The 21,569-nt window shown below is 46.7% G+C and overlaps 1 protein-coding gene across 4 annotated transcripts in view; it reads right to left on the reverse strand.

Moving 5' to 3' along the window:
• The window catches only part of Srgap3 (SLIT-ROBO Rho GTPase activating protein 3), a 228,510-nt gene that overhangs the window by 34,798 nt on the left and 172,143 nt on the right, over nucleotides 1-21,569 (reverse strand). For 2 of the 4 annotated variants that reach the window (XM_042273787.2, XM_006993909.4), the window contains exons 9-12: nucleotides 19,683-19,880; nucleotides 16,527-16,611; nucleotides 7,539-7,566; nucleotides 2,651-2,753 (exon numbers count right to left, since the gene is read on the reverse strand). In XM_042273787.2, coding sequence (XP_042129721.1) covers nucleotides 2,651-2,753; nucleotides 7,539-7,566; nucleotides 16,527-16,611; nucleotides 19,683-19,880 — 414 coding nt within the window. The remainder of the gene's footprint in view (nucleotides 1-2,650; nucleotides 2,754-7,538; nucleotides 7,567-16,526; nucleotides 16,612-19,682; nucleotides 19,881-21,569) is intronic. The other 2 variants (XR_013050061.1, XM_006993910.4) reach the window with 1 other exon arrangement.

Consider the following 21,569-nt stretch of genomic DNA (forward strand, 5'->3'; position numbering starts at 1 on the left):
CATGACTTCCAGAACCCAGCAACAGCCTGGTCCAAAGGGACTCTAGATGGTGTCCTAACATGAATAATAGATCAGGCTTACACAGAGCCAGGAGTGTTCTAGGAACATACATGTATCAGCTCATTCTGTGCTCTCCTAAACTCACAGAGTAGAAGATTACTTTCATTTTATAGAAGCAAAATGGGGACTCTCCACCAACCCCACAGGTGGACCTTCTAGGCGTTACCATGGACTTTTAATATAAATGGAGTCTCCTTAAGTCTGAGAGGATAAAAACACAAGGGTTTGGGGTTTTTATAAGGGCTTGTCTCAGGTAGAGTCCAGGAAGTTCATAAGTCTGACTCCAAAAATACTTCTCCATAATTGACTTGAAACTCCTCTCTTTGTTCTGCTAGGGCATTACAATCCCAGCAACACAGTGGGATTATGTGACCAAAACTCTGTCCATGGGCCTGTGTTTTCAAAGCTGAGGACTCTGTTGTACGTTCAGACATATGAACGTGTGTGTGTGTGTGTGTGTGTGTGTGTGTGTGTGTGTGTGTGTGTGTGTGTTCCTACGTATGTGTGTATGTGCCAAAGGTCAACCTCATAAGTCATTCCTCAAGTACCAGGCACCTTGATTTTGAACTTTCTAATTAGGCTAGGCTGGCAGCCAGAGAGCCCTTGGCATCCATCTGACTCCCTAGTGCTAGGATTCCAGGTGTGTAGGGATTGAACTCATGGCCTCATGCTTGCATGCCATGCCTTGTAATTACCACACCATCACCTCAGCCCTGTAGTGGGCCAAAGTATCCATTCTAACAGGAAGTTTTGGCACCAACAATAAAGGCTGTGTAACAGGCTCTAAAGAAGATTAGCCAAAACACCATTGGGGCACGGTGATGTAGTAGAATAGTAAGATGGCTTCCCAAAGTAACCACCTGAAGGGGCAAACAAACACAGAGTTGAATAAGGTCTAAAGTGTCGGTCAGGTGCACTGTCAAGTTGCTTTATTGCCACACTAGGAAGACAGTGAGTTCCACTAAAGATATGACTTTGAAATAGTGTCAAATAAGAGTCAGTTTCTTCCACGTATACTAACTGATCTACCATTTCCAGAGATCTGAGACACTCGGGGGAGGAGTCCCCATCTCAGATCTCAGTGCATCTTTCCCTCCTTCAGGGACCCCTTCTGTCCCGATCCTCTCTTTATCACCACCCCCACCCCCGATCCTTCCAAGCCCCTGGCAAGACCACCTGGGCCCCGGCTCACAGCTTTTCTTGCTCTGAATTGCAACAGCATGTTCCTGTGGGACTTCCCATGTGCCTCTCCTGCACTCTTGGCCCTGTGCTAGGCTCTGTAAAGACGGGAAGTAATCAGCCAGCTCCTTTGCAGCCTGGAGAGTGTGGCTCAGCCGGGAGCAAGGGTGACTGAGAGGGAAGTTCAGGGGAAGACAGAGGCTGATGAAGAAATGAAGCACTCTTCTGACACAGCCCCACCTGCCATGACCCACTGAGTGGCTCCCTGTGAGTCACACAGGTCCTGAGGGACCTCTAATTTGGGGCCTTCAGTCCTATGAGGCACTCTAAGGCATCCCCCACTGTCCCTGTTCAAGGGAAATCCTTCCTCCTCTTTCTCTAGCTCTTGGGCTGTTCTGAGGACTCAGTCTATAGGCAGAGGTAGTCCCTTGACCTCAGATGGCTCTGTCTACCCGGCCCATCCTCGGGGCCGACTTTTGAATGTCTCTAGCCTTTCTCTGTCCTCCAGGTCTGGCTGCACCCTGCCAGAGGCCAGAGGCCAGAGAGCTGGTGCATGGGGTCAACCCCTGTAACTCCAAAATCATGACTGATGCCATGAGACTCTACCCTTCCCCTACCTACAGTAGTCCTCTTTTCTGCAGAAATTGTCTTCATTGGCTAGTGGTGGGCTTTCAAACAACTGGCGACGACCTCCCCTCCCTTTTCCCCAAGAACACATCTTGACTCTAACACCATCTTTGCCTTCTTCAGTTTGATCCTGGATGCCTTGATCTTATACCCACTGGGGGTAGGGACGGGAAAAAATTAACTCGCTTAGCTGAAACATTTCAATTTTTAACTTCAGCTCCATGTCAAGGGTTAAGCTAACACTTAGAAGGACTACCTCAACTCTACTCCCACCTTTCTAACCAACTACCCAGAGCCAAATTCAGTGGAAGAAACTCTTCTTATGGGAACCCCACGGCTTCTCCCATGCTCATAGATACTCAGCTAACAAACGGTAGTTGTCTTGCATGGAAACCCACGGGGGCTCCCTTTGTGCTGTTCTCAATCAGTCTCCTATTGTGGGAGGAGGGAGTGAAGCTGAGTGATGAAGTTTCCTCCGCTGCCCTTCAGGTGTTAGGACTGCAGCCCCTGCAGCAAATGGGGCCAGCTGGCTGGGAGCACATGCTGACAGTCCACCTCCTTTGTGCTTACGTGATCAGACCCCTCCCCTCACAGCGGAGATGAGTGGCCACGCAGGGCCCACTAGTCAGAAGGAGAATTCTCCAATGGAATGCCTCACTGAAGCCAAGAAGAGACTGCAGTGAGAAGCTAGCTCCGTGGGGCCTGGCTAAGGAAGGGACAAGGAGAAGAGAGGCTGCCATTACTTTGGACTCATTCGCGGACTCCACGGCTCCCCAGCAAGTACCTTAATGAATGCTTCCATACTGCCGTTAAAGAGTTTATGGCTATACACTGAAAGAGGCCTAGGTCTCCTCATTTTCTGTGGTTTAGGGGGAAGACAGGGGGGCCTAGGGGAAAACGGAACAAAAGAAATCAAGAAAGCAACCAACATAAACATACCACTGGGAGAGATGCTCTTCAAACCCACAACTGGAGGAAAACACAAAACACAGAGGGGAGCCTCTGAACCCCAACACACTGGTTTCCCATGTTCCATCTGAAGGCCTCCGGATATTTTAGATCTTAGTTTACCACAATGCCAAGCAGGAGCAACACTCACAAAACACAAATGCATTCTACGTTCTCGGGGGATGGGATGAATCCAAGAAGCTCCTGCAATGCCAACCAGAGGATGGCATCCTGCAGACCAGATGGAGGGGGGTCAGGGGAGAGAGGTGTCATCTGTAGCCCAAGAAAGCAAGAGACTTTCAAACATAACCGAGAGGGTTAATTTTCATAATTTTGGCTTAAATCTATCACCAAGGCCCAACTCCCAATGTACTGGGGGCATTGTCTTCCTAATGCCTCTTGGCATTTCAAAAGCATATGACTCATGTTTATTGCATAGATCTGAGAGCCAGACAGCTAGATGCCAGGAGGCAAGCTGCAGCTTCTTTAGGATCCGTAGGTGGCCTGGGATGTTATTATCCCACTCATCAATCAAGTACATTTTTGATTGGAGCGTTGTCAAATCCATTATCACACTTAACCCGGTATCTTCCCATTACACATGGTTCTATCTACAAAAAGGAAGGCCCGGAGAGAGCATCAGTCAGACATACCTCCATCCCCCTTCCCCTCCAAGTTCAGGTTTTTTTGGTTTTTTGGGGGGGAGTTGTTTGTTTTGTTTTTTAATTTCAAGTCATGGACATGGCACTGTGACACCTTGTCATTTCTGTCCCGTTAGTCCTTGTCACAGGGGTCAGGTCGAAAGTGTCTTGCTTTGCTTTCAGATCTCTGTTCCCTGTGTTTCTGCTGTTATCCACAGGGAGGGGAAACCTTATACCACAGTCCACGAGGAACAACGAAATGGCCATAGACACTAGACCTGTGTCCACAGTTGCTCGCCATGCATAGGCCTGGGTTGGCTTATTTGCTCATTTCACTACATAAACTGACCTAACTCAATGCTGCCGGCACTCAGGAAGAAAGGCTTTAAGAAGATAGGAGGAAGCACCCTCACCTAACAAGCCTGTTCATTTTCAAATGGTTTGCTTCAAACTTTAGGAGCAACAGGTATATACTCAGCCAGACAGATCACAGTCATATATGAGAAGCAAAAATCTGCCCCTTCCCCAAGTCTTGATTGATTGCTATACATGGGCAAGAATCTTCTGTATGTTTGTTTCTGAGACGGTCTCCTGGAGTCCAGGGTGGCTTCAAACTTGCAAGGTAGCTGAGTATGACCTGGGTTTTATGTGGTGTTAGCAAATGAACTCAGGGTAAGCAAGCATTCTATCAACTAAGGTGCATCCCCAGCTCACAGGCAAGAACCAGATGGACTGGGAAAGCAATGCAGATGAATGAGGGTTGCCCTGCCTCTCTCCTGTGGGTTTATTGTATTCATGTCCTTTAGCAGTCCAGCCATGCAGGACAATCGAGCCAAGTCCTCCTGGGTGTTCAAGTGTTGAGCAAAGGCTGCTAACTCCAGGACATGCATGGGCAAAGACACAGTTGAGTCCAAACAGCATGCCACCCAATCAAGAAAACCAAAAGAACAGCACAACCAAAATTCTGAAGAGAAACAACAGGCAAGATTATCTCCAGCCCATCTTGGATCTATGTGGATTTGGTTAGCTAAGTCCATGTCATTGCCTTTAAAAATGCATTACATCTTTTTTTGAGGATGTGTGAAAACAGGGAGGGGGAATTGCATACAGTAGATCTGATTTTGAGTTTTCAAGTGTAAAAGCCAAAAAATTATTGTCAAAAATGTGACACAAAGCCATAGGATCCAAATTTAGTGATTAAGAATAAGGAGGATACAATTAACAGGCAGGATTAACCTCCTCACCAGCCTGGGAGGCAAAGGAGCCCACAGAAATTAAGGAATTTGCCCAAGGCCACACAGATAGGATCCGTCCAGAGCTGGGAGTTGAATGTAGTTCTTCCTATTAGAGGCTCCAGCACAAGTACGAAGTTGAGAGAGTGATTTTGCCAACTGCCTATTAAGCTCTCGTGGCCAGTAAGAATGGGGACCTTGGCATAGGTGATGAAAATACAGAATGGAAAGCTCTAGGGAACCCAGGTGGAGGGTTTTCATAAAAGAACTCACAGGGGTTCCTGTTTTTTTCTTTTTGTTGTTGTTGTTTGTTTGTTTTGCAGAGTAGAATAAAAGGAAATAAATGTAGAGTATGCTTCCCCGTTTTTCCTGCCAAATCCAGAGTGTAAAAGAAAATGAAGCCACAATGGTTAGTCCCTCTGTCCCCCCGTGGTGCACTGGGCACTGCTGGAATCTCTGACAAGGAAACATAGCTATCCCAACTTTGAATGACATCAAATCGGTATCGACTTACTGGAACGCTGGGTGGGACACAAAGTGGGGAGGGTGGGGGCAGCTCAGCCAGGGGAAGTGGGGCAGCCTAAGCCTTCCATCTCTTCTGCTGCTCAGTTGCAGAGCAAATAAAAAAAAAAAAAGAAAGAAAGAGAGAGAAGCCGGGAAGACAGGACCAGAGAAGACCACAGAGGGCAGGGAAAGGAAACCAGAGACCAATGTCCCCTTTCTGCTTTTCAGCTGGGAGGAAAATTAGCATCTGCTGGCAACACAGGCGTGGCCTCAGAATTAGTCTGTGACACAAAGCGAGTGATTAAGAATTTCCCCTAAACATCCCAACAGATGTGGGCGTCCATATCCAAAGTGGTGGCAGCACTGATGCTCCACAGCAGGGGGGCTCGTGGAGACTGGGGTTGGATGTGCACCGAGCTGTATTTGATTGGTCATGACATCACCCAGCTCCCCTCTAATCAGGACTAGAGCCTCTTGTCAACCTGGTTAAGGAGGCTGACCTCTCTTCAAAGCACAACGATTAACAACTGGTGTTTACATCCCACTTTGCCATGTTTAGCAATTCTTCAAAACACATTAGCACATCTGGTCAGCCTGAATCCCAGGGCTGTGATGAATTGGGGGCATTAAAAAATACAGCTCTTAAGTGTGAGAAAATGGCCATTTAAACAGGGGCAAGAGCAACTTGGCCGAGGGAGCCTGCTCTGATGATGGCCCCAGATGACCCTGACTGTGTCTGAGAATCTACAGTTGGCACAGCCAAGGTGCGGGGACATTACCAAGGACCTCTGAGACTCATTTTAAAACCACTTTCAGATTGAACAATGGGCTCCACAAGTTTAATAATGAGCCAGAAAATATCTGGCTAGGTCTGAAATTTAGGACAGGATGCCTAAGTGGGAGGTCTAGCAACCTGAACTTGGATTTCCCAGGCCCTAGGCCAAAACAGGTGAGAAAGATATATATATCTCCTGGGCTTTCCAGAGTTGAAGGATGAGACTGAGACTACTGGGCCAAGAGATATATTATGGCCCCTGCCCACATCATTTTGGGGCTCCTTCTGCCTGTATTTTGGAGATGAAGAGGCAGTGAGCCATGGCCCAATTCCTCCCACTTTGATGTAAAACGGCTTCTGTCCTCTTAGGACTATAGTAACATTCTCTTACCAGAAAAAAAAAAAATAGTAACAAATTTGGGTTTTTCAAGAGTTGCCTGCTCATCTGCTGTTCCACATGTGGGAGGGTCCTTGCCTGTGAATCATCTCCATGTTCCCAAACTGCCTGGGCCCAGATAAACAGCTGGATTCCTGGAAAGCCCTAAATCTCCAGGTCCAACACATTAAACTCCACAGCTTCCCAAGCCTTTGCCACGCCTACTTGCTTCCCCAAGAGCAGGGGAGAGTTGAAGGGTCATCTTTGCTCTTGCCAAGTAGGACAGCTCTTCAGGATTCTGAGCCACTGGGAAGAATTGATTTGGAAGGAGATAATATCGTCGAGTCACTGAGCCCTACTACATGAGGTAAAAAGTAGCTCCCAACTAAAAAGTAGCCACACATGATAGAGGGCAGACCTCTGGGCCACTGCTAGATTCACGGTGAAAACTCAGATGCCAGGGCAGTGCTGGCTGCTTAGGCATCTAAAGCCTGTGAAAGGCTGAACGCTGCTGAGGGAAAGTGTTCACTGGCTCTGGTGTGCTCAGGGAAAGCACAAAGGGAGATGCGGAAAAAGCTAGAAGGAAGCATGAGTTGCCTATAGGATTGGCCTCGCCAGTCCATCCTGTTCCCACTGAACTTCAAGCCAAAGTATGATGGGCAGTGCGGGCAGGGGGGGGGGGGAGCGTAATCTGGGCACACATCCATGTGTATGCAGCATGCGCGTGGCCATCTGTGCACACTATCAGCCAACTGCAAAGCCTTCACAACTGAGCTCCCAGGCTGGACCTGGACCACCTATAGGGAAGTTTGGGCAGTGGCCATGTAACATATCCAAGAGAAGAAAACAGCCACCCTGTGGCCTGTGGCCTCTGCTAGTGCCTTTAGACACCCTGGGATCCACTACCCTCCCACCGGACAGGACATCTCCCGCTGTCCCAAAGCAGCTATGAAAGCCCCCTCCCTGTGGCCAGCCTGCTGGGGCGTGGCTTTACCAGTCTAAAGCAAAAACAAGCAAGGCTGCCTCAGTAGCCACCGTACCCTCCTCCATCACCCCAAAGCCCCCAGAGGTGGTGAAAACTATCCAGCTTCCCTAGTTCCCAGGAGGCTATCTTCAGCTTAGACATCTACCCACCCACCGCATCCTCTCAGACTTCAGGCAGCCAGTACAAGGGCACAGGATTCCCCAACTCTCACCTGGTTGTGCCGCACTCTGCTCTCTCCCCTGGGGAAAGAAAACAAAATCGCATGTTGATGTTTAGTTGGCTTTGATTGTGGTTTTAACCAAGGAACTTTCTTTCCCTGAAAACAACAACAATATCAGAAAGATCTCATGTGCCCATCTACAGTCCCTTATTCCTGCCTCCTGCCTCAGGCAACAGCTAATCTCTCTGTTTCTGCAGGTTTGATAGGCATTTCAGAGAAAAGAATCACTGTCCTTGTGGTTTCTCTCCTGAATCTGGCTTCTTTAGCTTACCATAATTTGTCTGCAGTTCATCCGTAGGTCATGATTCAGTAGTTCATTTATTTTTGTGGTTGAATAATACTCCGTTGTGTGGACAGACCACAGTTTCCTTACCTACCTGTTGTGTAACAGGTTCCTCAGAGTTTGAAGCATTGCATCCTGCAGGGAAGCTCCTTAAGCAGGAAGGTAAACAACTCAAAGTACTTTCAGGAAGTCTCTGAAGCTGAATAGATTCACACACACACCCTGGCCAAAGTAAATATAAAAGCTGAGAGACCCTCTTAGACTGGAAGCCAAGCTCCAAAGGAGACTTGATTGAGACCATACCAACTGCCTGGAAGAAGCAGAACCCAGCAGAGCTCCCTGGAGGAGGTTTAGACCAACTGAGGCACCTGGAAAGGACACTCTAACTTGTTGAGCTGCCTGAGAGCTGTACAGTGTGCTCCAGGTTTCCAGCTCTGTGACCTCTTTTCCCTGAGCTGGTGGTGGACCTTGTCGATGCAGCTGTCTTTGAGTAATTTCTGCTCCTGTGAGTAACCCCTCACCCATATTCCTGTTAGTAACCCCAATAAAACTCATGGTTCACCAAGTGGACTTTTACCCCTATATGGGGTAAGTCATACAACGCTGCCCCCCCAAGGATCTCATACTTTAAATGTTCCCCAAAATGCTCTTCCCATGTCCCCAAACTATTCCTATGTAAGTCTCCGACATTTCCATAAGTGACCCCCCTCACCTGACCACTTCAATTGGAAGTCAGAGAACAGGTCTTCAGAGCTCTCTACCCTTCTTAACTTCAGTGGCCCACTTCCCTCCATCTCAGCATCACCATCTTGGTCCACTTCCCTCCATCTCAACACCACCATCTCAGCTCACTTCCCTCCATCTCAACATCACCATCTCGGCCCACTTCCCTCCATCTCAGCATCACCATCTCGGCCCACTTTCCCCCATCTCAGCATCACTATCTCGGCTCACTTCCCTCCATCTCAGCACTGCCATATTAGCCCAGGTTCCCATCATCTCTAGCTGGTGTACTTGCCTTTAAAGTGAAGTATTTCACTACAATCTATTCGCAATTCAACAGCCAAAGAAATAGCTTTGAACAGAATATGTCACATCTTCCTCTTGCTTTCTTTTTTTTAAAGGATTTATTTATTTATTTATTATATACACAGAAGAGGGAGCCAGATCTCGTTACAGATGGTTGTGAGCCACCATGTGGGTGCTGGGAATTGAACTCAGGACCTCTGGAAGAACAATCAGTGCTCTTAACCTCTGAGCCATCTCTCCAGCCCCCCTCCTCTTGCTTTCTAGAGTCCCCTGTTACACGTGGAATAGAACACAAGCCTCATACTCTGTATCCATAAGCTCCTCAAGCTACTGTTACATGTACATAGACTCCTTCCTCCTTTGGCCTTAAAGCCCCTGCCACAGAGTCCTTCTGCTAGGTCCCTAGCTTGTTTGCAGGGCTTATCTTGCCCCTAACATTTGAAGAGCTGCCTCTTACTAGCCTTTTGCATCTCAGCTGAAAAGGAGGATCCAGAGCAGAGCTTCCTCCATCTGAAGTAGACAAGGGTTTCCCCAGAGTTCCTCTGTCCACACTGTCTTCGACTACAGCTTCACTTGTTTACTGCCAGCCTGTTGTCATTAAAAAGCATCATGTTCCATGAGAGACTCACACCTGTTCACCAGGAGAGGTGGTGAAGAACAGGTCTCATGTAGCCCAGGCTGGCCTCAATCTCACTATACAGCTGACACTGGCCTTAGACTCCTGACCCTCCCACTCTTGCTTTCCAGGTGCTGGATTACAGGCATGCACCACCATGCTCTTAAAACTTCTAAAGGGATAGGAGATGCTGGGTTGATAGAAGTGCCTGAGTCCAGAGTCCCAGCGCACACTTAAAATCTAGAAATGGAAGCATGTGTCTGGAGGCCCAGCACTGGGGGATGGATACGAGGGGCCCATGAGCCAGCCTAATGAACAGCAAGCTCCAGGTTCAATGGAAGATTCTGTCTCAAAAGAGAAGTGGAGAGCATACTATGCTGATCTCTGGCTTCCAAACATGAATGTAAAAGCAAATGTGCCTGCACATACATACGCACATGCTGTGGAATGCTGTTCTGTATGCTGTGAATGTGTTGCTCTGATTGGTTGATAAATAAAATGCTGATTGGCCAGTAGCCAGGCAGAAAGTATAGTCAGGATAAGGAGACAAAGAGAATTCTGGGAGGAGGAAGGGTGAGTCAGGAGTTGCCAGCCAGACACAGAGGAAGCAAGATGACAAGGCAAAACTGAGAAAAGGTATCAAGCCACATGGCTAAACATAGATAAGAATTATGGATTAATGTAAGTGTAAGAGCTAGTCAGTAATAAGCCTGAGTTAATGGCCGAGCAGTTATAATTAATATTAAGCCTCTGTGTGATTATTTTATAAAAGGCTGTGGGACTGTGGGTGAGAGATTTGTCCCAACCTGAGGCCAGGTGGGACACAGAGAAACTTCCAGCAACATGTGCGCGCGAATGTGCACACACACACACCTTTGCTAAATACCAAGGTTTTCAATGTTGTTTGGCGCACTAAGTATGAACTCATTAAAGGTTTATTGAGTGGGTAAGTGAAGGAAGAACCTCTCTGCCTTCAAGATGCTCCTTGATAAGTGGCTATAATAGCATACAAACAAGTGCATCCTGAAATAGGAGAACAAGTGTCATAACACCAGTGTACACAGAATACCATCCCTGGAACAACACACAAGCAAGGAGATCAGAGTGGGCAGAGTAACTTGCTCCAGTCCCTGCTAAAGGGCAGCTTAGATACAACATAGGTTGTCTGACTTTACCTCTGCAAACCTGGTTCCACCCCCACACACAGGTGGAGAAAAGCAGATATTTACACTAGAATTTGACTCAACCCAATGCCTTCTAAAGGTGGTACTTAGTTTTTAATAGTATCCCTTCTTTCTGGGCTATAGGGATCCCTTATCTTAGAAGACCTCCTTAAGTAGAAATGGAGTGCTCAAAACAAGGAGATAAACAGCATCTCCTTCTCCCACAAAACTGCACTGACAATGCAGAGGTCCAAGTCCTCATACTAAATTTTATCAAGTCACAGTGTGATCCTGCACTGCTCACTGTCTTTCTTTGGGCCTTGACATCATCAGTTACATTATCCAACCAGGCACTGTGGATGCTCACATCCATTATCTACCCAGGAACTGTGAACACTTACATCCATGAGTTTCACTTGCTGAACAGCTCCCCTGGCACATCGATGTCTAAAAATGACCCCCATTTCCCCAACACCCCGAGGAGAATAAAACTCCCCCACCTGAGGTCCTTTAAATCAATGCTGCCAACAGAAATGTACCGCAAGTCACAATTTCTAGAAGCCAAGGAGCAAAATAGCAAAGTAAAACAGGCAAGGTGAATTCAGTGCTTGATGATTCAAAATTGTATCCTGCTTGACCCAAGTTATCAAAATATTGTCGTGTGTGTGTGTGTGTGTGTGTGTGTGTGTGTGTGTGTGTGTGTATACATATATATGTTGTAGAATATTACTTTAAGGTGTGCTACATTTGTTTATGCTTTGGAACATCTTAATGATGCAAAGATGTGTTGCATTCTTTTATGTTGCATTTATTTAGCTCTGTGAAGCTGTGTTGCTTTGCCTGTCTAAAATACATGATGGTCTAATAAAGTGCTGAACAGCCAATTACAAGGCAGGAAGAAGAATAGGAGGGGCTGGCAGGCAGAGAGAATAAAAGAGGAGGAGAAATCTGGGAGAAAAAGAAGGAGGAGCAAGAAAAGGAGAGAGGACACCAGGGGCCAGACACACAGCAGGCCACAGAGTAAGAGAAGAAAGATATATAGAAGCAAAAGAAGGAAAAAGCCCAGAGGCAAAAGGTAGATGGAATAACTTAAAGTTAAGGGAAACTGGCTAGAAAAAAGCCAAACTAAGGCTGGGCATGTATAATTAAGAATAAGCCTCCATGTGTGATTTATTTGGGAGTTGGATGGTGGGCCCTCCAAAAGACCAAAGAGCCCCCAAAAGAGTAAAATTCCCCAACAACATGTACACACACACACACACACACACACAATCAGTATCAAGCAAGATACTTTATATTCTCTTCCCTGTAAGCTAACTCTTCACATTTTGTTCATTCTGCTCATCTCAATGAACATGACCAATCCGTGTTTCAAGTGTTCAGTGGCCAATGTGGTCCAAGGCCTTCACCTTGGAGATACAACTCTAGATAGACTCTAACTCAATATTCATATAAAATTTTTTTGTTTGTTTTACAGTTGTTGATGGGGGGGCAGAGTCTCACGTAGCACAGGTTAGCCTCATTATTTGATGGAGGATGACCTTGAACTGTGGATCCTCTTGCCTCCACCTTCCACAGGCTAGGATTACAGTAGCTGTTTTTATGCTGCCTTAAGTATTGAACTCAGGGCTTTGTGCATGTTAGACAAGCACTCTACCAACTAATCCCCAGCCCATGCTGTTTGTTTGTTTGTTTGTTTGTTTGTTTTTAATAAAGAGCCTAAGCATGTTTTTCCCCTATAGAAAGCAAAGCAGTGTAGAGACAGAAAGAGGAGTGTTGGGGAATAACCTGAAGTCTGATTCAGGGAATAAACTGACTTTGTCCCTCAGTCCCTGACCAGGGCTAACTGCAGAGGGTTAAACTGAAGCCAAGGACCCAAGCAGGGAAGAAGTCAGGTAAAGCAGACACATTTGCTCTCTGGGATCTGCTGCATATTCTCTGAGGCTCTGGTTTGAGCTAAATTTTCATGCAGATGGAGACCTGTGAGAGCCCACAGCATCCTCAGAGAGGCTTCATGATGACCTGGGATTGTTCTGGGGGAAGGAAGGCCAATCATACACCTATCCTTTCCCTCAGGGCTGCAGCCAGCTGCTCCCTTAGTACCCAGTAGTCTGTAAGGCCATTTCTGATCCCTCCTTTGTTTTCCAAATGACCCACTCTTCTATGGGCTTGCTCTGGTCCAGTCACACTCCCATCCATCATTTCTCCTAACTCACCACTATTTCCTCTGTCCTGACCCCTCCTGCCAGTCTTTTCACACAGATGGCACCTTCTCAGGCACAAGGTGGGCCATAATTATGATGGTGAACTCACAAAGTGAGAGTGAAGCTGAAAATCCCCATCTAGTGATAACACAGGCATCACAGATCATCACGGTGTAACACGATCCCACACTGGTGGTGACACTGAAGTCAACCCTGGTATAAACACACCTACTACCCTGTCCTTATACACGTGGAGCACATACAATAACACACAGCACGTAACACTTGTTATTGATAAGTGATTGCCTACTATTTATGCTACGTTAGAGAACATTCTTTCTACTCCTAAAAACACGGGCTAACTGTGACACAGTGTGATTCGTTATACCAACAGCACCCTCATCTTGGGTTTTCTGTGTCTCCTGATCACATCATTTTCTTTTGTACTTGACTTAATCTCTTGCTGTGGTCTCACGCATGCATCATATGGCCTAAGGGTGTAGTCAGCCTTGGTTTGTGTCTGAGCTTGTGACATTCATACAGTGATGGGATTGCCTAATGTATTTCTCAGAGGATATCTTCATCACTGCATAATGCCTGCATACAGTTGACTGACTGCATGATCAAGAGGTAGCTCTTCCCTATGAGGATGGGACATCATTTGTCTGTGTATCATGGCACCCTCCTCCAGCCCTGGAGTGTCTGTGCTTTTGGATATATGAAAGACAGTTGAGGGCAGGGAGGAGGTAGGAATCAAAGGTTTAGAGCATGGTTGTGGATGCCAACACACAGTCAAGGAATACCACCCCCTACCTTTCAGCTTTCTGCCTGAATCCTAGCTCTCTCTGACAACAGCTTTAGGAATGTGGATTGTCACTTCAAACACATATCAGGAAAGTTTGGTTTTTTTTAAAGCACTGTCCTTAACCCTCAGGGACCTGCTGAGGTTTTTAAAAACATATTAGAAAATATTGTTAGAACCTGAGTCCTGGGGCCTGTTTAGTTCTATGACAGGCCATTACACTTGGGCCTGACAAGCCTATGTTCCATATCTGTTACAGATAGGAAACTACTCAGACTTGAAGACCTTCAGCAAAGTGGAAATGGGTGAGTATCTCAGGTAGAAACATTGGAACTTCCAGAACATCAATGCCCAGAATGACAGGGAAGTCACAGGAAAAAGACTCAGGGACAACAACAAACCGAATTCCCTGGGCACTGAAATGACTACCACACAGCCAGTGTCAGACTGGGAGTGTGTGCTCCCAAGAACAGCAATGCCAATCTGATGGGTACCCAGCAGCCTTTTCAAAGTTCACTTGTAAGTGAAAGTGACCTGGAAGAATTTGTGCTTCTTTTAACTGGCAGGTTCTCTGAGCCACACTGTCAAAGTGGAACTTTGGAGAAACAGAGGCACATGACATCATTATAACAAAACAATATAAAACAAATAAATAAAAAAAAACCCAGCTCAAATCCTTTTGGATATTCTCTGGGGACTCTATTTCTCATTGGTTTTTTTTTTTAACATTTTTTTCATTTTATCCCTCTCAACATGAAATATCTCTCTGACGACAGGAGAGGGCCAGAGATGAGGCATAACCACACATTAAGCCCGCACCTAAACCATCATCTACTGAGTGAAGAATCCAACTGCTCAGGTGCGGGTAAGGATACTCCAGCATTAAAATTTAGAAGAATGGGTCTGGTATGGTGGCGCATGCCTTTAATCCCACCGTAAAGGAGGCAGAGGTAGGTGAATCTCCGTGAGTTCAAGGCCAGCCTGGTCTACACAGCAAGCTCCAGGCCATCCAGAGCTACACAGTGAGATCCTATCTCAACAAAAACCAAAACAAAACTTTAGAAGAATGGATTTGATAATGTTCTGAGCTCTGACTGCCCCGCTCAACTCAGATTCTCCTGGTTGCTTTACTCAGTGTCCTAAGAATCCATAACACACCTTTGTTAGATCATCCATATGTAAAATGAACAGTGATTCGGTGTAAGCTTACTCAGTCTCTCTGTTTTGAATAATTCAGTGTTTATTAACTTTAGTTTATAATAGTGTGTCAAAGACAGGCATGGTGGCCCATGCTTGTAGCCCCAGCACCGGGGAAGCAGAAGGATCAGGAGTTCAAGTCTATCCTTGAATTCAAGGCTACATATCAAGTTTGAAACCAGCCTGGACTACATAAGTCTCAAAAAAACAAAATATGTATTTATATTCACTAATTGTGGTATACCATACTGATATAGGATTAATAAAAGGGAATTGAGGATAGACCGTATGAGAATCTACAATTTTTCAACTTTCATGTAAATTAAAACCCATTCTAAATAAAACATTCATTTAGAAGAAGAAAATCTTCCCTAGAACTGACCAGTCTTCCAAGATCTGTCCCCACGGTCAAAGGAAGTACTCTGGGCTTTTCTACATCTGATGTGCTAGACAAGACCTGGCCGGGCTTCTGGGTGACTCTTATTTGTTCCTCCACTTCTGAAGCAATATTTTCCTAGAGCTCTTCTTGCCAACCAGCTCAAAACTCAGAAGGCAGATGTCAGAGTTCACATCTCCGAGTGAGGCATGGTTGATAAAACCCGGAAGAACAAGCGGGCCAGGAGCTATGCCAGCCGAAACATTATGATCGAATTGAGGCCATGCAGACAAGGGCAGTAATAGATGAGCACTCAGAAGGGAACGGGGAAGAGAAATCCCTCTACCCCACAGACCAAGGACCCAACCAGGACCTTGGACTGTCAAAAAGTCCTTGGGTTCTAAACTCGGAAATTAATTCCAAAGCACTAGCAGCTGCCCCTCTCAGCACTGGTCCAATACTGAGATGTCAAGATGGGCAGAACTTACAGATGAAGGAAAAGCTCAGTGCAGCTGACTCCTCCACACTGCAGGCCTGAGCAGGAGGATTGTTAAAGTCATGCTGGTCTATATAGTCAGAACCCAGGAAAGGGGTGGGTGGGGGTGAGGTCGTGTGTGTGTGTGTGTGTGTGTGTGTGTGTGTGTGTGTGTGTGTGTGTGTGTGTAAGGATCAGATCAGTGATTTGCTTGGGGCAGAGAATGCAGGGATTGACTACAAAAGGGACTTGAGGCTGATGGAAAGGTTTTCTATGCCCAGCTGGGTGATGTCTCCACGCAGACATTCAAAGACAGCAGGAATAAGCGGGAAATTTTACAAGGCACAGGTGAGCCTAGCCTGGCTGGAGCATACTAAGGGAGGGGACGATACTGGACAGGGTCAGGGAGGCAGGCAGAGGGCCCTGGGTGCTCTGGATAGCTGAGGTTTTACTCCAGTGCCATTGGAAGCTTCTGGGTGGCTTCCAGCCTAGTTTTCTGATCTCTTATGGGCTGAACCCTATCATGTATGTATTTTTCTTCTCTGGACCTAGAACCTTGTTGAGGCCCTCCAACAGTTCCCCTGGTGTGTGCTGGTCCATGTGTCCTTGGATTCCCACCTCCTACTTAATGGGGATACAACCACCACTTGGCCTTGCCTCTTCTGACAGCCACATGGAACCCACCTCAGCCCCTGTACCAAGATGATTTTCCCATCCTGCCTAGTGAAGGCACAGAGTCTAGTCTCTGCCCAGTGCTGGGTGTCTTGAGCTAAAGTGGCTGGGCAGCTCTGGGCCACACAGCAGTCCCCCTTGGGCTATCTCCCACAGACTCACCTTCACCCAGTGTCTGCTTGAGTAAGTCATGCTTGGCTTGCAGCTTGGTGATGAGGTTACTGCCATTCACATATTCTTTAAATTTCTGTAAAACACACAGGCATAAGGAAGTTAAAGGCCACACAGCCAAGTGATGGTGGGGTCTCTGATTCTAAAACGCATCTCCCCAGCAGGGAAACCAAGTAGATGTCAGGCTCTCCAGGACCTGGTAGGGGGACAGGCAGGACTTTGTACCTGTTTTGAGCTATTCCAAGTGCCTGTCTAAATCTTGGGGATCCCTGGGCCATGTAGGTTGGGTTGGGCACGTAAGAGGCAGGAGAGTAAGGCAGCAGTAGAGGCCACGTCTACAGTGAGGACTGTGGGCAGCACAAGGTGAAGGGCCCTTTTGGTCACCAAAGCTCCACTGTGTTTCCAGGACCAGAGCAATAGGAAGAGAGCCATGCAGAGGCCCTGCAGCTGAGGCCAAGGGCTAGCAGAGCAGAGCTTAAGATGAACCTTTTTTCCAAATGAGGAAGGGCTGTGCAGGCCACTGAGAAACCTTGCATCAGAAGGTTTATCAATGCACATCAATGCCCTGGGGACATGATTTTCTGGGTGGATGAGATAAAGAGGGGTGTGCAGACAGTGCTTTGTCCCAAATGCCAGAGAGAGAGAGAGAGAGAGAGAGAGAGAGAGAGAGAGAGAGAGAGAGAGAGAGAGACCCTCCATGATCTTGGAGGACAAATGGAGAAAGCTTGATTGTGCTTATTCTAAGGAAACAGAGGCCCAGAGTTGGGTTCCATGCTGCGCAGCTTGGAGTGCAGCCCCCCCCCATGTCTAAACCCTCATTAGCTCCTCAGGTAAGCCAACCGTAGATTTAGGATGTCTCTCCAAATGTGGAACAGAGGAACAGCAGCTTCATCACCAGCTGGGAAGACTGTTAACATGCAAATTTCCATTTCAAGATACCTTGACTCTAACCCTTCATTTCTCACTTGGCAGGGAATCACAGAGGCCCTTACACTTCCAAGTTTCAGAGCCCTGCTGAGGAAGATGGGAGATGGAACACTTGAATTTTAACTGAGTGCCCTGGCTCTGGGTAATGCACACCTTTGCTTCAGTCAGTAAGTAGTGACTTATAGGCTGGTGGGGGAGGTGTCTAACAATACCCTCCTCTGAGTTCATCACATGTCTAGGAATTAATAAAAAACAGAGGTGAGGTATACACATAAAAGGTTGATTGTGCCTGAAGCTGTTTTCTGGCCTCCAGAAAACATATATGTATGCATATATGCATGCACACATATCAATATGTATATAAAACATAAACACATATACACAAACACACCCAAAAAAAACCCCACATCTTCTGATCTTGGTCAAAGACACAGGATTTTCTTTAAATACAAGCAGGCTGGACCCCTTCCTCTGTTTCTGCTGCCTAGATTTTGTTCTACTACTGAAGTGACTTTCTATTTATCCCCATATGCACTCCCTGCTCCCCAGAGACAATAACTTCTCTTTGTCAACACAGTAGGCCTCTAACAGAAGTAGTAGATGCCAGGAGCCATGAAGACTAGCTTTGTTTCCTTTCTTGACAAGGTCAAAGGATACTGATGGAAGAAATGAATGTCAACTGTTGGATTGTGGCAGGGTTTTGATTAAGGCTTAGCAATTACAGAGTTGTATGCTAGAATTGGGTTAATTTGTGACAAGTTCTATGAGCCTAATCCAGTCAACAGCAGCCTAGCTGTGTGTCTCTAGTGACCTGATTGTCAGCCTTGGCAGGAGCCTGGCACAGCCATTACATTTTCTTATTGGCTACCTTTAAGGTACTGGAGGCCATGCTCCCTGAACCTGCATATGATACAAGATCTGAAAAGAGCATGGAGGTCTAGGGGTTAGATGAGGATGCTGACAGTCTGGACCTGTAACATGAATCCATCAAGAGCATGGCTCAGTGAAGACCTACGTTTTTACCTATAGGGCCTTTAAGAGGAGGGAGACCTGGCTGTGCACAGAGAAGCATCAGCTGACACCACCTTAGCTTAAAAATAAAATAACAAGTGCCAGGTGTGGTGGCACACGTCTTCAGTGAGTGTTACTGCAGACATTCAAAGAGAAAGTATTCAGGAGCTAGAGCGCAAAGGCTGCTCGAACCAAAGCTTATAAGGTAGGGCTGGAAGAATCAGGGCACTCAGCCTGGAGGAAGGAAACCTCAGCTTTCTACAGCCAGGGAAAGACTGTTAGGTAGCATCAGCTTCACTCTGGTCACCGAGGAAAACAGCATCAAGACCAGTGGCCAGGAATCCTAGGGTGGTAGATTTCCCAAAGATAGCAAAGATGCCAGCTACAACTCAAGCAGGAGAACTATTTGGGTGAATGAGAGCTTTTCACCCTGGGCATTGGAGCAGAGTCCCCATGGGCTTTTTGTGGGATGTGTACCAGATGGAAGGTAAGTCCCTTACAGCCTCAATCTCCATGTTCAATAAGCCCAATGTGAACTAAAGCCTCAATTCCCCTTCCCCGCTTTCCTCCTGGCCCCTGGCCAAAATGGAGGTCTGTAACCTGGGATTTTACAGGGAGGGACTAGCAACTCATGAATAACTTGCTTGTAATGCTGAGGTCCTCATTTTCAAAGCTTAGTCACCGATTTAAGACAATGGCATACACATAACTCCAGGTTGTTACCTGACTCCTTCACCATGTTCCTCTAACCCAGTGGCTCTCAACCCTTTAATACAGTTCCTCATGTTGTGGTGACCCCCAACCATAAGATTATTTCCATTGCCACTTCATAACTGTATTTTTGCTACTGTTATGAATCATAATGTAAATATCTAATATGCAGGATGATCTCTGTGAAAGAGTTGTCTGGATTCCCCCCACCACCACCACCACCAAAGGGACCATGACCCACAGGTTGAGAATCACTGCTCCAACCCAACTGAATAAAACTTTTTGGTTCCTTCCAAAAGCATCAGTGACCATCACTCAAGATTAACGTTAATACCACCCACTGCACTTCAGAAAACCAAGCCAGGCAACCTAATGGTAAAAAAGCATGTTAGGAGATTTATGTCCTATTATTTTGCTGGCTCTCTCATTCTTTCAGGCTGCTTCCAATGCCACAGGCAGGGAGTCAACAGTGGGCTCTGGGTCCCAGATGCTACTCACCGTGAAATAAAACATCTCTGTTTCCTGCTGGTTGGCTCTCCTTTTGGCGATGTTGATTTTGCTCATGTAGGTCTCAGAAGCGGCTGACTTTATGGACTCTGTAGATCGGCTGTGTTGGAAGGCGTCAGAGACATCGAAGTCCTCCACGGTCAGCATGTCCTGTAAGGTCTGCATGGTGGCATCTAGGGTTTTCCTAACCTAGGGGAAGGCAGCACAAACACCTTTATTCTCCTAATGCTTCTGACGCCACTAAGTCCTTTTCCTGACAGTCGCTTTGTTCCTTCACTTAATGTCTCTAGAAGGTAGGCAGGACAAGATGGTTGCTCATAGACAGTGAGGCCAGTTGGTCATTGGTCCAAGACCAAATAGCTGGCAGGGTGAGAAGCCAGACTGTCCATTCTAAGGTCATTTATTGGATTGCTGCTGACTGAGGGACCTTGGGAGTGTCATGAGGCTAATGGAGTCAAGTTTCTCGGTTTGTTTCCCTGGTCTGGTTAGATAGCGTAAAGGAGGCTCCCCTGTGGGTCACTTGAGCATGGCAATCAACAGAAATGCTCTGGTGACTTATCTCATTTAGGGAGGAAGGTGGCGATGGTGGGCAGTGGTCTGCTGGGAGACAGAAAGTTAGTTCACTGTCACAGGGTTTAGTTGGGACTCCAGCTTCCATCTTGGGTCCAGTGAAATCACACATCACAGAGACTCCCAAAGCAGGGCATGAGGACCCCAGCCTCACCGAAGCCCTGGGACGAGTGGGATCTCAGTGGCAGGCTCTATGTCCCAGAGGTAGGTAAGTCCAAAAGAAATCACTGGCAGAAAATAGATTCCATTTATTGTAAGATCGTTGTCACTCAAAGTGTGTCTCACTGCTCCTCAGCTGAAATATCACCCTCTAATGCTATCAGGTCCCTTAGCACATGCCATTCATGGTCCAGTGTTTTTCCATATGCAGACACTCATTGGTCTTCATGTTTTCATTTCTGAAAAACTATGGGGCTGTGTTCCTTTGATTTATTCTCTATCTAGAATAATGTTTAGCATGTATTATGTGAATAAATATTACATAAATAAATGCTTGTTGAATGAGTGAATAGATCACAATCAGTTCTTCTTTCCAACACAGACCGATGGAAGCTGATTCAAAAAACAAGCATATCCAAGCCCATCCGCAGCCCACAGAGAGGGCTGGGTTCCTCACTCTCCTCCCTGTGGCCCTGATTTCTATCTAAATTCCATTAATGGCATTATACATGTGAACCATTTAAAAGCCTTTGGGGGGAGACAGAAGATAGAAAGCAAGCAAGCAAGCATTCTGCCCAGCTCCTGTCTCTCTCTTGCCAGGTTAAAAGACAAGTCAGTTTGTCTTCTTATGACCTTCCCTAGACATACTTTGACTTGTGTTAGCTCTGTCCTAGCTCTGCCCTTTGTAGACAAACCAGGCACAACTGTCCCTACGGTCCGGGATAGCCTGCATGACATTTGAAGACAGAGGCCTTTCCACCATGACTGTACTTCTTGGGCATAAGTTTGTCACACAACCTTGGGTGGCACTGCCCAAATCCTGAGGTCCTTTCTCCAGGGCCCTAGGGTCAGCTGGCATTCCTCCTCTGGGTGGGGTATTTAGGTCTTGGTAGGACACAGCCTACCTGGCCTCCTCAGTCCACATTAGAACGGACCCACCCAGTGTGATGCTGGAGCATGATGCAATATGGGAGGAGCACTGAGCTAGTGAGACTGACCCACCCTCTGGGGCTTCACATCCTCAGTACGTTTAGGGCAGCCGAGGCTATCTAGTTCATTGTGTAATTGTAAATACTTGCTCTGACTTCTGATGAAAACCACAGAAGCTGAGGGCAGAGAATGAGGCGGGAAAGCACAGAGTCAGTGGTA

The sequence above is a fragment of the Peromyscus maniculatus genome, chromosome 3 (assembly GCF_049852395.1).
Source record: "Peromyscus maniculatus bairdii isolate BWxNUB_F1_BW_parent chromosome 3, HU_Pman_BW_mat_3.1, whole genome shotgun sequence".
NCBI lineage: Eukaryota > Metazoa > Chordata > Mammalia > Rodentia > Cricetidae > Peromyscus > Peromyscus maniculatus.